Below are 15790 nucleotides of genomic sequence, written 5' to 3'. Positions count from 1 at the left end.
CCAATGAGGACATCTGCTTCCTCAATACTTGCCATGCCTTCAAATGCAACTATATCGATCTGATACCATTCATTATCATCCAGGACTCACACACAGCGATAAACAACCGCTCAGTTTCAAAGTTTTGTAAATTGAACAAGGTGGTATCCTCACCGCGCCTTTAAGGTCTCCGCCAGTTTCCCATCCTATACATAGGTACAAACCAAACACCTCTCCTCAGTGCTCCGTCGAAATGCGTTCGCGCTTGATTCCTTTCCATTCTTCCTCCAAACATTGTTGCTTTCCTCCACATTTCGCCCCGACGCCAGCACTTCGAATCAAAGGCCTGCTCGATCCATTTCGCCGGCCGGGTGTGTCTGTCTGCGCCAGTTACTAGATTCCAACCTGCCCTAGCAACAAACTGATTCAAAAATTGTCTTCCACAAAGAAAACGAAACAGAAAAAGGGAATGAGGTATTAATCGCCCCGAGAATTATACAGTTGCTTGGGAACCCGTCGTCCCAGACTTTTTTTGGTGAATTGAGGGCAGCAGAATAAAGTGATGGCTAAAAGAAAAGGGCCGTGAGGTATCTTCGTCGTGAGTCTCATTGTGTCGGCAAATAAGGGATTAAAAGAAGGTAAATATCGGGTACATAGCTCCTGCTGGAGCCGTCAGATCATGCCTCCTGGAAGCACGTTGCTGCTCATGCTAGGAGGCAGAGGCGGAGGGGCCATCGGGTGGGGAGGGCTTTGTCGCATCGATCTCGCTCGTACGTTCATACCGTTCGCTTCGCTCGTTGCTTTTCGTAGTCGTTGGCGGTAGAGTCCGGCGCTATCGTCATCTTCGCTACGGAATCCGGCGCGGTGCTCATCGCCGCCAGCAGCGCTCAGAGGGTGGTGAGAGCCCATTGTACCGTCACCCAAGGTGGTGCCAGTGTTCTTGCGCCGAGGGTTGATCGGTGGCAGGGGTGGTGCAGTCATGTTGCCATGCAGGTTGGGTGTTGAAACCGCGCCGCCGTTGAGACCACCAGGGCCTGGTCGAAGGGCATCCCGAGGAGCCATCTGGGACGTTGGTGACATGATCGAAGGCTCTGACATGTCTCTGTTTCGCATGACACCGCCAGGGTATGGTCCGCCGTAGGGCCCTCGAGGACCAGCGCCAGGAGGACCATAGGGGGACGGGGCTCCGCTCAGAGGCGTGATCGGGGATGGTTGCCCAGCATCATATCCGTGGCCGGGCTGAATGTGCAAGTTGTTGTCTGGGCGGTTGAATCTCCCAGGGGAAGCATTGCCAGCAGCGAATGACTGAGGTGGCATGTGTGGGGAGCGTCGCATATCCTGACCCGGCATCATCTGCGATCTCAGCATCGGACCCTGTCGAGGCATACCGTTGGGACCCATGGGTGAGGCCAGAGGGTTGTGGTGATCATCACGTGGGATCGAGCCGTTTCTCAAGCGTGGTGGTCGACTACCGGAACGACCTCCGCTACTAGCCTCAGAGCCGCTGCGGTCGCGCTCGGAGGGCGCTCGGGATGCAGAGCGAGAGTTGCCCCCATTTCTCACCTCCTCACTTGGCACACGGTTGTACGTGACTGGGGGAGGCCTGCGTTCCTGTGATGGCGGTCGTGAGCCAGCCGTCTGAGCTCGATCTCGGCTTGGAGGGGCCTTTTGCGGGGCCTGGTAACGCTGTTGGACCTCAAGCTCCTTCATCCTCTGAAGCTCACGTCGAGCCTGTCGGAATGCCTTGAGACCGGCATGCATGTTCTCCTTCTCCTCGGGTCCTTGTTGACCATCTCTGTCATCTCTATCTTCAGGGGATCGCTGAGCTTCATCGCTGAATTCGAACGAGCTGCGTCGGGGAGAGGCGGACGCAGGGGCTGGAGAGGAACCACGGAGGCCAAGCAGCTTCTTTGCCTTTGACTGGCTCTGGGTCTCTCGATCCATTCGGCCACGGTCAACTAGAGAGCCACGGCTTGACTTGGACTTCAGAATCCCCAGAGCATTGGGACGAGGTGGAGGGGGAAGCTCAGAAACAGGTGGAGCGGCCGGCACCAACTTGCTGCTGTCAGCTTCAACATACGAGGTCAGTCTCTCCCGAACACGTCTTGCGCCATCAGCAAGATGTCGAGCAAACTCGTCCGGCTCGTCTCCTTGGTCATTCTCCAACTTGGAGTTTCGAGCAGAGCTAGGTGCAGACAATATCTGAGCTTCCACCAAGCCTGAGGATCGCGTAGGGCTAGTGACGCTGCCATCGATCGACATAGCCAGATCCCTCTCAATGGTTTCCCAAGCATTTGCGTTAACCGTCATGGGCTCGTAAGCGTGCGCATCGGGGCGCTCAGGTGGGAATCGTGACGCCAGATCAGCGTCGTTTGGCAGGCTGCCATAAATAGACGATGCAGTACTGTCGTTTCGCAGATGTTGACGCACCATGCCGCTCAAGCCCCCAGAGGCGGGTCCCAGGGTGGGTGAGTCCTCAGGGGACTCATCTTTGGCGCGAGAAGCTATGCTTTCGGGTCTGTCAGAAAGAGACAGAGGGGTTGGGAGTGCAGATTTTCTGAAAGCTGGGTGCTCATGGTCGGCAGGCCTCTCAACATGTACTTGAGGTGGGGGAGGTGGTGGGTTCTGGGGAGGGGGAACCTCGCTTGGTAGGGGTTGATCATCGTCATCATCGTCAAAGAAAGTCGAAGGTTGGGTTTCCTCCTGAACAGTCGGTTCCGTCTTGAGCAGAGAAGAGTCGTGCTTCTCGAAAGTTCGGTTGGTAGAAGATGATCGGGAGACGGTAGGTTGCGAGGCGTTTGACTCGGTGCGGAAACGGTTGGTAGGAGTGTCACGACCCTGCTGCATTTGCACCTGGCGCTGGGCATATCTGTTCTCATCATATTGACCGCTTGACCTGCCGTTGAGGAGCTTGCTTCGATCAAGTGGCTGAGCTTCTCCCGTCTCACTAATAGGAGGGCTAAGAGGCGGAGTGGCGCCAAAAGCCTTCTCCTCGACGCTAGGGTATTTGTTGGCAGAGTCAACAGGGCCCAGCTGAGATGATGTCGGGGGGCTGAAAGATCTCAAGTTCGGGGCACTAGCCTTGGCGAGAATCGATCGGTTCACGAATCGGTCTCCAAACGTAGCACTGGCTGGAGAAGGGAGAGTGGGTGTGAGGTCTGGTGTTCGGTTGCCCAGGGTTCGCCTTGAGAGAGTATCCAGTCTCGAGAGAGCGGATGACTGCTGATCTTGGACATCTTGGTTCAGGCTCTGCTCGTACAGTCGGCGTGTCCGGGTCACACTTCGTTCCATCGGGGGAGTTGGGCTGACAGTACGTGATGTGCCAGCGAAGGATTGCCAGTCCTTTACAGAAGCAGGCTGTGAGGAGTTGACCGAGGTTGCGGCTGTTGAGTTTCGAGGGCCAGAGGAAGTTGTCGAGTTGGTCTCTCGCTTCCTGTTGTAATCCTGCTGTGCAGGAGACTCTGGTCGAGCGGTTTCTGATTCCACCGAGTCATTCTGGTCCAGGTCCTCAAGGGATTGTCGTCTCTCCTTTTCAGCCTGCCGCCACTTTTGGAACGCTGACTGAGCGACGTCGTCGTCGTAAAGAGCTCGACCACTCATGGCTCCACTGCCTCCTGCAGCAATCTTGTAAATCTTCTGGCGACCTCCAAAAAGGTTGTTTCCCTCTGTGGGCTTTGAGCGGCCCATGATGCTCCCTGATGTTGAGGCAGCATCGTCTGATGACTGAAAAGATGACCGAGCAAAGGGGGCCCGGATAGATTCAACCTCGGCAATATCTCCCAACCCAGCACTGAAACCAAAGTCCATCATTCTCGACTGTCTCTTAGGGAAGAGGACGCTGTCGTCGCTAGCCTTACCAACCTTGGTGTTGGGATCATCCTGCTCACGCAACATGGAGAAGCGTGCTGAAAGGTTGGTCATGAGCAGACTAGTTCGGAATTCATCGGTCGATGGAAGAGCTGAGGCAAGGTCGATCTCCTTTTTCGGTTCTTCCTCTGGTGCCTTTTTCTTGCCAAACATCTTGAATGGGCTTGACGACTCGGACTCGACTGACGGCCGAGGTGCGTCGAGCTCATCCTTGCCCTTCTTTCGGCCTCGGAATCGGTTCATATTCGTAGAAACGGGGTTGGTCCCAGAAACACTATGTGTGATGTTGTGTGAAGTCGAGGGCAGATAAGAGAAAACGCTTCGGTGCTTCGATTAATTCATCACAAGGATCGGGTATCGATGAGGTCGATCGAAGTTGGCAACAATACCAATTCTGCGTCGAGCACTATGCCAGTCAGCCCGAGCACGTTGAGCGGATTGAGACTCGTCCGATTTTGATTGAGGATCCTCCGAATGCCAGCTCCTCGGCTTAGAGATGCCTTGGGAGCGCCCGTGAAATTGACTGCAACGAGACCGATGCCGCCCACAGTGTGTGCACCCAGCTGTAGAACATGAAGATATTTCTCGTACCTGTATTTGTTTGTCTCCCGATGAGATGGAACCAGTCAAAGGACTAGTGCACAGAAGCTTAGATCGTGATCAAACCCGAGCGTGGTTGTAAAGAGCGAAGGGAAGCACGGCCGTAATGCAGGGCACGCGAGGGGTCACTTGTACTCGCTCGAGGGTGGTGAGGTCCGGCGAGGGAAATCGTGTCGAGGCCGTCGTCGCTCAACAGGGTTGTAAATACAGGTCGCACGATCTCAAGTTTGCTGCGAGCCGAGGGCGGGCGGCAGCAGTGAAAATGTAAGAAGAAGTAGCCGGCGGGCGTTGACGGACGAAGATGGGTCAGACGTTGAGACCAGAAGGGGAAACGATGGAGGCAAGTCTGGCGGATAAAGGAGGTTTGTCTCAGATTCGGTACAGGAGAATGAACAAAGCAAGGCGCCCGAGTTTGCCGCTGGTCGGTTGTTGTGAGTCGGATGGGCCCTGTTTGGCTTGGGATGGTTCCGGTTTGCGGATCTCAAGGGAGAAGGACGGTGAGCGAAAGTCGAGGCAGTCTAGAGATAAATGACAGGAAAAGAGACTCTCAAATGGTGACTGTCTGGCCGGCAGCTTGATTCGATCTCATCAATCTGGGGGTACCTTGGGGTCAGGAGGGGATCTTCCGAATGAGAAGAAGACTCGTGATCCCGACAGGCTGGAGTTGACCTTGACGAGAGGAGAAGTTGGGGATGAAGGGGGAATGAACAAACGAATGGACGAACAAAGAACAAACGAAGGCAAGCCGCTGGATGATTTGTGCTGAACCAACCCAGAGTTTTCCTTGACGGGAGATGACTCCAGGGGATACAGGGCGCTCCGGGGTGGAGTGGGGTGTGAGCAGGGACAGGCAGAGACGTTGGAGGCTAGTCCTGAACTGGAATAGGGGATGGTTTGGGATGAGTACGTACTCCTTTTGTTCCGGTGATGCCATTCAAGGGCCCGGACGATTTGAGGGGACATGTAAGACACGAGGGATTACTTTTTAACTCTGATGTATTTCCTTGCTACGATCAACTTCGAACCGCTGAATTCCAGTGGTAATGTAGCGCTGAATGGAACGATGGCTCATGGTGGACAAGGATTTTGAGGACTGCAAGAACAACCTGGAAGAAATTGGGACGGGATGAACAGTGCACGGTACGTACCTCCGGGGCATGCGACAGGGTGTGTGCTTAACAAGCACCATCCATGGAAAGAGCTGTCAGGGGTGAATGCCCACCGCTCACAGCCCATTCCCAACAGGCGCTTCGGCGGGCTGCCCGCGGGCGCGGTCGGTGGATTTTGGGCGTCTCCCTCAGCGGACTTGGCCCAGGCTTCCAGTGGACATGCGCTGAAACCCTCCACTCTGGAAATGGCTGGTCAAACGGTGGTGAGCATCAGCTTTCACCCACGTTGTTGACGACAGCCTCTGGAATTTTTCCAACTTGTTGGGTTTGATAAGATCTGAAAGGGATGGTACATCATTCAGAAGCATCGCGTCATGTTGACTTCAGGGGCCGGCGGCATACCAATGGAAAACAAATGAGCCTCACACGTCCACGACCTACGCATTGGCAGCATTGACGCTCCTCACCACCACGGTCTGCCCACGAAACACAGGATGCTACCTATGTCCAACATACCAAGCGCGACACGAACCATGCGCGTCTCACCCGAGGGGATCCAAAGGTCTCGATGCCTTCGAGACACACACGGGCATTCACTCTCCCACCGCGACTCTGCCCACGTTTGGTCGCACCCATCCGGCGGGCAACATGCATCCTGCAAACGCCAGGTCTCTCCCATCTTACATACCCGCCCGCCACCTCCGTGGGATCTGTACGGCTCAAGGGACCAAGTCTCGGATTTCAGGTTGCGGCATGGGAGAAAAGGCCATGGGTTGTTGGCTGGAGTGCGAGCGACATGGACTGGGGATAAGGTCTGACACTGACATGAAGCCATGGTGTCTTGGGGGAGATGCTACCGCCCTATCACTGCTCCTGCAGTGCTTCGCGAAAAGAGAGAGCAACGCGGCTGCGGGAGGGAATAGAGCCACAGGTCCTTGCTATCTCTCTGAGCTTCCCGCTGTGAATAGGGGCGGCGTGAGGCTTGCTTGGGTTTCTAAGTGGGCGGCTTCCAGACTGAGACCACAAGTGCAGCCGTTGGAGGCTACTGCAAGGAACGGCTTCCGGTCACATTTCCGTCCCATGCCATCCGTCCCCTAGTGCGTCGGCGGGTGCAACGCCTAGGGTTCCATTGGGCCTCGCTGCGAGGTGGGAATTGTGACGGACGCAAACTCTAAGCACCAAAGCAGAACGAGAGCTCGCTGAAGTTGACCAACGAGGATTGGATCGATTGACAGCCGTTATCCATCTCCTGAAGTCAATTTGACCTTCTGTAAGGAGAACGCTCTGTCTGCCAATTTGCAACGTCCGAGCTCTGTGTAAAGGATTCCAAACTTCAAGGGGTCAATACTACTCAGCTGATGCAAAGAGAACTTCAGTAACATGGCAGGGCGTATATCATCACAAAACTTTGCAGCAACTTTGATTGCTCAATCCCATCTAGCCCTGTCATCCCGGGTGAGGCGTTGGAGTTCAGAGCGCTAAATCGCAGCGTCACATTACGCATCTCAGGATCCAACATCTCACAACTTGCATCCACCAGACAGGTTCCTTGGAGCACCCCTTTCGAGCCTCAATTCAGTCGTTGGAAGATCAATTTTCGCATCCCGTTTCTCAGACCAACCAGTTCCTCTCCTTACTATTCTCTGTGTCGCACACCAAACCTGGTGACACTCTCCACACTCGCCACTGGCCCCCCTGGATTGGGTTCTAGGATCAAGCGTCTTCCCGTGCTGCAACTCGGGCGATATGCAGTTGCATTGGCCTCCTGCAACTTACATACATGCTACTACCTCACTGGTCCTTGCTTGCGTGAGGTTCTTGGACGAGTAAGAGCTTGGGATTGGCTTCACCTGTTTCCCCCCTCTGCTCACCTTTCTTTTATCTCGCCAACTAGTGTCTGAATCTTGGTGGTCGTGTCGCTTCAGCTTCAGCTCGTCTGGGATCTTTGTTTAGAGGCGACGGCACAGATGCAATGCACAACCCCCTTCCCCTAAGTTGTGCCTCGTCTTGGAGTTTCGTCAAATGGTTTTTTCTTTTCCTACTTGATCTCAAACCGCCATCCCAGAAACCTAGCCAGCCTGACCCTTCCATCCTTCCTAGACCGGTCGATCATTGCACTTTTTAAGATGGCCTACTCCACTCGTGAGCTCAAACAATTCCCGAGCTTCGATCTCACTCAGCACGAAGCCGCGGTGCATCGTCTTCGGGGGGGCGGCTCGCAAAACTGCCGTCCAAGACACTCTAGCTAACTGTTTTTGCCGCCGCCATAGTGCCATGTTCGAGACACGATGATGGCATTCAGGGATCAACGGATGTCATTGCCAAGCTCCCCGCAGCATGTGAATCGCCCTTGGAAAGCCTCAGCCGCTTTCTTGACTCCAAACGCTCCGATTCCGCCGCGCGGCCTCGGAGTGTCGCAACAGGAGGTTCAGTTTCTTTTGCTGAAGAAGAGCCTGGAATGATGACCGAGCCTTCGGGGGCGCTTCTCTGGGGCCGCCTTGACACGGCCAGGCACAGGCATTCGCCAACCCCGATTACTAGAGACGCCTCCTGGGAGCTGTCCAAACGGCAACGGTGGAGGTAGTTCCCCTGATACTATTCACCATATGGCCCTAGCCATCTTCTGCCCCGCTATTTTAGATGCTTTTGGACAGGGGAAGGAGACGTGTGTTCGTTGGTTCAGGTTCCTTCCTCTGGTGCCTGCATCCGCGCGCGCATGGTCGTGCCTGCTTGTGCGTGCAAAAGGTGACATCGCGGAAATCGGATCTGCCTTTAACCTCGTTCAACAGAACAGGTGCTCATGTGTCGCGGAAAATCTTGACCTCAGCATCCGTCATCACAACCACCAGCGTCATCCCTCCCTCACTTTTCATCTCGATGTGCTGCCGATCTGTTCATGTGGCTGTCTGTTATTGATGATTAATTAATTCCCCTTGTCCGTGGCACCAGTTCAGTTCAGTCAAGTTCAGCGAAAAGAGAACCGTCGTGGCGTTGTCGGCTATTGAACGCTAACCTTCAAGTGGTTCGCGAGAAGAATTCCTCTCTTGACGGTTCCCAATGACAAACGGTGTCCGTTCCAGGGCTTTTCATCCTTCCCACAAAAACGGTTCGGGGCCACTTCGCTCGGCTTAGCGATCCATCCCATCCCATCCCAATCGACCGGTCGTCGACTCCCCCTCAGCTCGTCCAGTCTCGTCGTTCGCTGATCATGCCTGCGAATAGCGTAGAGCTTCCCACCCCGGTATCTCTCCCAACTCGCCGGGACCACCTAACGGCTCGCCTCGCTATGAACCGACATGACACTCGGCCCTCGCCCTGCCAAAATGCAGCCTTGGACTGCTGGGCATGTCCAAGAAGCCCTGTCGAGAGTCGAGCCCTGCCGGCTGCCACCATTCTGCCATGCTTCTTACATGTCTTCTGGGGACAGCTTATGGTTCAATTTCGATGACCCCCCAGTTGATCGCACAATATTTCCCCGTGCGGTCCTGGCTACGGTGGTGACGGTAGGCTGTCTAGCTTCTGGCACAAACCCAGCGTGGTGGTCATGGAATGGCCCCGGAACTCTCGAGGCTTTCTAAATGTGACGTCCGCTCCATTCCTCCATTTCATCCGGAATCCCGGTACTCGACTCTGGCCAAGATATTCGAGCCTCATCAAACAGCATAGTTCATCATTTGATCAGGAATCGCAGTCAGCTGGTGAGGCCCATTTCCCAGCTCATATCTCCTGGCTGAAATGGTGTCTCTGGGACGTTTTCTCCGCCACACCGCAGACAGTGTGCTACTGAAACCATTCGGCCGAGCCTGGCAATTACACATTACGCCTTCGATTTCCCACGAGTTGGTATGCAATTCTGCTCGTTACGAGGTTTCTTGCATCGGTTCGCGATGCGAGGTATTGTCCAAGTTGTCTGCGCCATCGTCAGCATCTTCATTTGCGACCAGCTGGTCTCAATCAAGACCCAGCTCCCTGGCTCTCACCCCCCCCTCCCCTGCACGCACTAACAAGGCGGGAGCAAACAATCTCCGCCGAGAAATCATGAGCTTCCATCTCATTTGCCCTCGTGATACAGCTCCCTTCTTGGACCACGATGCCGACTCGGCGGGAACTATCTCGCCCATGCCAGCAGTTCATTCTGTGGTGGTGAGTTGATCCCGGCTCAGCTGGTTGAAGACTTGTTCGGTCCACGCTAGCCTGGCTTGAACTTGTTTCCTCAGCCCGTCGATGTTTGACTTTGGCTGTCGAAAGCCACCCGCTCCGTTTAATCTCACTACAGTCCACCACAGTCCACCTGCGCGGGGTTGGATGACGAAGCAAACATTCAATTCAAAGTAAACAAGCATTCGACGACGCGACGCGACGCGGGGTCGGCAAAGTTGCATCCTCGGTCTTTCGCTGCGATATGGGGTTGTTGCGTGATGCGACTGTCATATCATGAAAGCGGCGCCATTGGCCCTCCCTCGGCTCTCCCTTCATGGGCACGAGTTACCAGCGATGAGGGCCTCGGAAAAGGAGCTCTTCTCATTGATCGACGACAAAAAACTTACAAACGCTCGAACTGAGTTTGGGGACAGAGCCGGCATGTCCTTGACAGCTCCAGTCCCACAACCCCAACGGGTACAGCCGTGATCGACTGCCAGCTATCTTGAGAATACGTATGTCGATCATACACAAGATGGCGACACAAGTATGATCTTCATGGCCCAGTGGCAAAGGATGCGTGCTATCGTTCCCTTGCTCTTCGTCATCTTCACAGCAACCGTTGGTTTCTTTTGTTTATTCTCGGTAACCCAGGTTACGAATCGTCCTTGCAGATGGCTTCTGCAGGGCGAATGCAGACGCCGCACTTCATCATTTGAGACCTCGCCCCATCCGCTGAAGAAGCAGCTGATGGCAATGGAGCCCTGGCTTCCAGAATCAGCGCCATTGCGGAGAAAACTGGACTGAATGCAGCCACTGTTCATTTAACCCAAGCCCGAGCCATCGCCAGGGTCCAGGTGGCCTGATTGTGCCCTTGGCGGGAGATGGAACATCCACAGAAGCCTGGGATGAGACGGCCGGAATAAATCAACGAGGCGGTCCAGGGTCCTCACACCCGACTGGCGGTCAGCTCACTGACGGGGAGCCAACATCAGATCTTGACAGTGCCTCAATCTCAGTCTTGACGGTGAAAGATGCACTAGCGAACGCCCGACGCATTGGATCTCACGATGCTGCACAAGCGTAGCAGTAGTGTGTATGACCCTGGCACAGACTCTTCGAGACTTGGAGACGTGGGGTAGGACATGGTATTGGTGAGAATAATGAGATCTATGTACCAATCTACCAGCGGATGCTTGCGAGTGCGAGTATATGTGCCCGTTTGTATATCGGACATTGACAAAGAACGCCACAACGCCTTTTGCCAGGATCCAACGACGTGCTGATAAGCGACGTCTAGGATTCTAGGAAACCAATATTCCAACGCTATCTTTCAAATCAAACAGTCTGTACGGAGTGGTACTTTTCACCATTGACCTCGACCGTGGCCGGAGTCGTCTAACAACCAATGTTCCTTCAGCTTTGGTTCCTTTGGGCAGCGTCGAGGCTTGTCATGGATATATCCTCGTTGGTCTCGTTTGCCAGGGACTCGAAAGGGGGGTCCTTCTCATGGACGGCTGCTTCCCCGTGGTCAAAGGCGTATCCAGGGTGGCCAGCGTTCAGAAGGAGAACAGCAATGCACATCATGCTAAACAAGTGTTAGCAAAGCACGTAGGCTTTGAGAAATTCGGAGTGACACTTACCAACCTTCGAGGCCGATGAAGAGGCCCTCGTCTCGGAAGAGGGCACTGAAGTAACCCTGGCCCAACTCAGCAATACGGTAGGCGCATCGGATGAGGATGAAGACGGTGGAGAGGAAGAGGAAGATGAGGAAAGTCCTCATGGACTTGTTGAGTCGGTACTTGGAGGGTGAGCGAGCAGCTCTAGCGACATAGTCGGCGAAGAGAGTGCAGAAGCAGATGAGAGTGACGACCTGGAAGATGAGGCCGGCGAGGGAGATGTGCTCGCCGACCTTGACGGCAGCTCTGTCTGCACCGGTGGAAGACAGGGCACCGCCCACCGCTTGCAGGACGAGGGAGATGACATCGGAGGGGATGAAGACCCAGTAGAAGTAAGCGGCTGGGAACCGCGAGACAGATGGATCAACGAAGTTGATGCTGGCGGGTCGATGTTAGAGGCTGGTTACATGACATGGGATCCTGGCTTGGCCGAGCGAACTTACACTTGTGACAGGAGAACATAAATGGCGGCGGAAAAGAAAACGGGTGCTACAGTGATGCAAACTATCGAGTAAGTCAGTACATCATTCTTTTTTCTCAACAACACGTCTCTTGCGAGATGCCGGCTCTTCCGAATATCTCTTGGTGGTGGATGCACATACTGATCTGCATCAGGAACCCATTAAAGTCGAAAGGGTTGTTGTAGATGATGAGACGCCCGACGTAACCAATGATCTCGAGAATGCATCCAGCCAGCATGCTCGACATGAAGCCCCAGGTCTTGAACTTGTAGCCCTGGAAGGCGTGGACAAGCCCTGACAGACCAAAGATGGCGATAAAGACGGCGTTGGCGGGGATGCTGGGCCGATATCGCAAAAGACTGGCCTCGAGAGGACAGAGATCGAGGGTGCAGTTGGCCAAGGGGCCAAAAGTGATGAGCCCGTTGGGCAGTCGGGTCATGCTCGTCATGTTTGCTTCGTCGATTCGAGATGGTCGGTTTGTTGGGGTGGTTTAGGCAGCGGGAGATGAGGTTGAGTACAGGGGCGATTTTGCTGCGCGGGTGGTCTTATCGTGGGTGTTGGATCCAAGCTGAGTGACGCAGTGCAGCGTGCTATCCCGTGGTAGACGTTTATCGAGCGATATGCATCGAAAGCTCCGTTGGGGAGACAAGTCAGAGACTTGAAGGGGGGAGGAGTCAAGATCTAAATCTAAAATACCCAAAAGAAAAACAATAAAAGGTGTCAGATATTTCCAAGATCTCGGGATCCATCAATGCCCGTCGGGGCAAAACACGTCAAATCACGCTACACCATGAAAGAAGCAGCGAACCGAAAAGCTCGTTTAGCCAGGGGGGTCAGACCACGAGGGGACGGAAACGGAACCCGTAAAGGCAGAGTCAGGGTTCATGACGTCTCGGTGGGCCCGAGGGAACGGATGAGAGAGGTGCTCCGGAGCGGAGCCGGAGGGGTTCAGTTGCTCCGCCGCCTCCGTTTGTCGGGGGCGGTGTCCGCGGGGGGCCGTGGGGGTTTTGAGGCTGTGGGTGATGGTTTTCGGTATAGTCAGGGCTCATACGATCTGATTGATAAGATTATTTTGGTGAGATGGGTTTTAAGCTTGTCGCCAAGAGAGGCTGAGGGCTTGGGAGGTAAGGGGTTCGTGGAGAGGTGGTTCGTGATGACGAGAGTGGAGTGGCTTGGTTGAGTAACTAACAGTTGATAACTTAAAGTGCTTACAGAAGAAAAAGAAACGAAAGACACGATGATGGTAGAATATATATCGACATCGTCAAAGATGGGGAATCACCAACAGATGAGATGAATCTCAAATATTGAATCCCAGATGTTGGGGTCGCGGAGATCGGCCCGAGTCAAAGATCTACAACCATGCAGTCGAGAGGCGGCGATTGCAACACTGATGTCTTTCCACTTTTGATTAAATAAAAATTTGCGATTGGCCCATTCAAACACAAAGGGTGGAGGCGGATAAATAGAGTTGCAAATGCGACATTTGAGACGGAATTTCGCCGTCGTTTAGGGTAGATGCCAAGGCATGGGGACGAGTTGATGTAGTCAGGGATCTATAGCATAACTGTGTATTAGGCTCGATAGTGTCAGATGAAACGGAGAATCCACGTCAAACACTGAGGATCAGTATCCTCAAGGGTAAACAAGCTGATGGCTGATTGTGGCACACTCTTCCGGCCAGCTGGGTTTTGGAGGGTGGTATTCTCTCCTGGGTGGGTAAGGACGCGACAAGTCTCGGCAACATCATGAGATGTGAAACGAAGAGCGTCGGAAAATTCCATACACCTACTCGGGGTTCTCAAACGTCGGCCAACTGCAGGAGAACCCCATATATACCCGCGCTGACCCGGGTTCGGACCTCCGTAAGACCCGGCCATAGGGCTGAGCCAACCCGGACGAAGTCCTGACCTTCGGTCCCGAAGAGTGCGACGGCCCCACTTTTCTGGCTGATCTGCCGGGACCGAGTTCGGGGTATAGATTCGCATCGGTCGGTAGAAACATATTTGGGTCGGTAGGTTGAGATCGTAGATGACGGATTCGGGAATTTGAAGGACTTGATTCTCGTTGAGTATTCAAGAATAAAGATGACCCTATCTCCTGATTTTTACTAGACTTTAAACAACAACACATCACTACCAATGCCCACCCACTTACACAATCTCAAACCCCTCATCACCCAAACAATCCCCCAAAGAATCAACATGAGCAACACAGACAAGACTTCAGTCATCGTCGTCGGTGGCAGTCTAGTCGGCCTCTCAACCGCCCTCTTTCTCTCCAAACAGCAAGTCCCCGTCATCCTCCTGGAGCGCCACAAGGGCAGCAGCGCCCACCCACGAGCCATAGGCTACACAGCCCGAACCCTCGAGATCCTGCGCTCCTTTGACGTAGAGTCTCGTCTACCAAAGGCACAGTGGAAGGGCGGTCCTCCTCGTCGGATCGTTGTCGAGAGCTTGACGGGCAAGTGGCAGGATGAGAAGCACTGGACGCCCAAGCCCGCAGGCCCCAAGGACGGTGCGAAGCCCAAGAGTCAGGAAGATTACTCACCGGTTTCTGGAATTGCGAGCGCCCAGGACAAGATTGAACCTGTGCTGCGGGAGTGCGCTATTGAGAGTGGCGCTGATTTGAGGCTGGGCTGGAAGGTCACCAGCTGGTCTCAGAATGACCACGGTGTGGCTGTAACCGCAGTCAGCAGCGACGGCACAGAAAAGCAAATCGAGGCAAAGTATCTCGTGGCCTGCGACGGTGCACGGAGTCCCGTCCGCGAACAACTCGGCATTAAGCGCGATGGAGTTGGCTTCTTGCAGACTCTCCGCAGCATCCTCTTCCGCTGCGCCCCCATTGACCATTATCTCGATCGTGGCTACTCTCAGTTTCAGATCGAAGGCCGAGAGGATGGATTCAAGGGCTTTATGACAACCTATGGCGAAAGGCGATGGGCTCTTATGTGGAACCCAACAGAAGGATCTTCAGACGACACCATGGACGAGGCTACACAGAAGGACTCTATCCGCAAGGCCATCGGAAAGGATATCCCCGACAGCGACATCGAGCTCATCACAACAGGCGAGTGGGATCTCTGCGGTCTCGTCGCCGAAAAGTTCTCCTCTGGGCGCATCTTTCTCGCCGGTGATGCCGCACATGCCCTCCCACCTAACCGAGGAGGTTACGGCGCCAACACCGGTATCTCGGATGCCCACAACCTCGCCTGGAAGCTCGCCGCCGTTCTTAAGGGACACTCTAGCCCGGAACTTCTGGACACGTATGATGCAGAGCGCCGTCCTGTGGCTCTGGTGCGTCACGATCAGATCTTTGCACGGGATGACTACCAGCGGTTCCTGGTCGATCGGGAGTGGAAGTCAGAGGGCGTGCAGATCCTAGATGACGTTGCCATGGAATTCGGACAGATCTATCATTCTAACTCCATCAGTGGAGCAGACGAGACCTTGCCACCCGCCAAAAGACCCGATGAGTGGCAAGGACAGCCTGGAACCCGGGCACCACACATCTCGATGCAGAGAGGAGGAGAAACCATCTCGAGCCTGGATCTGTTTGGTCAGGGCTGGGTCCTCGTCTCCAAGGATGAAGCATGGAGGACTGCTGCCAAGGGTATCGAGTGCAGCTTTGTCAAGGTTGGCGATGAGGTGGATGAGACGAACCAGGGAGATTTCAGCGAGGCGTTTGGTGTTGACGACACTGGAGCTGTACTCTTGCGACCTGATGGCTACATTGCCTGGAGAGCAGCGACGAAACCTCAAGATGGCCTTGATTCGTTGAGGGAGGTTCTTGCGCGGGTATCGTACTCTGTTGCTTAGGAGCGAACTGCATATGTGATGCAGGAGAGTGGAGGAACTATTTGAGTAATAGCAGAAAACCAAGATAGTAATAATGGCGCAAAAATAGAGAAAATAGATCAATCTCATCATATTTACCAATCATTTTTCAATGTTTA

The 15790-nt window shown here is 54.2% G+C and overlaps 3 protein-coding genes across 3 annotated transcripts; 1 reads left to right on the top strand and 2 right to left on the bottom strand.

The window, feature by feature from the left end:
* Window positions 1–651: 651 nt before the first annotated feature.
* Window positions 652–4089, bottom strand: MRS44_005136 (uncharacterized protein; the record flags this gene model as incomplete). Its single annotated transcript, XM_046270640.1, has 1 exon — window positions 652–4089. The coding sequence occupies one exon, from the start codon at window positions 4087–4089 to the stop codon at window positions 652–654; it is 3438 nt and encodes a 1145-aa protein (XP_046135701.1).
* A 7022-nt stretch (window positions 4090–11111) lies between these two features.
* MRS44_005135 (uncharacterized protein) lies at window positions 11112–12283 on the bottom strand (the record flags this gene model as incomplete). Its single annotated transcript, XM_046283187.2, has 4 exons — window positions 11112–11283; window positions 11339–11752; window positions 11818–11878; window positions 11977–12283. The coding sequence occupies 4 exons, from the start codon at window positions 12281–12283 to the stop codon at window positions 11112–11114; spliced, it is 954 nt and encodes a 317-aa protein (XP_046135702.1).
* A 1756-nt stretch (window positions 12284–14039) lies between these two features.
* MRS44_005134 (uncharacterized protein) lies at window positions 14040–15653 on the top strand (the record flags this gene model as incomplete). The annotated part of the gene is made up of 1 exon (XM_046270668.1): window positions 14040–15653. The coding sequence occupies one exon, from the start codon at window positions 14040–14042 to the stop codon at window positions 15651–15653; it is 1614 nt and encodes a 537-aa protein (XP_046135703.1).
* Window positions 15654–15790: the final 137 nt, after the last annotated feature.

This window comes from Fusarium solani (assembly GCF_023522795.1).
Source record: "Fusarium solani strain SB1 chromosome Unknown bctg00000002, whole genome shotgun sequence".
Lineage (NCBI taxonomy): Eukaryota > Fungi > Ascomycota > Sordariomycetes > Hypocreales > Nectriaceae > Fusarium > Fusarium solani.
The sequence above is the reverse complement of the archived record's forward strand: the minus strand, read 5'-3'. Positions and strand labels throughout refer to the sequence as shown.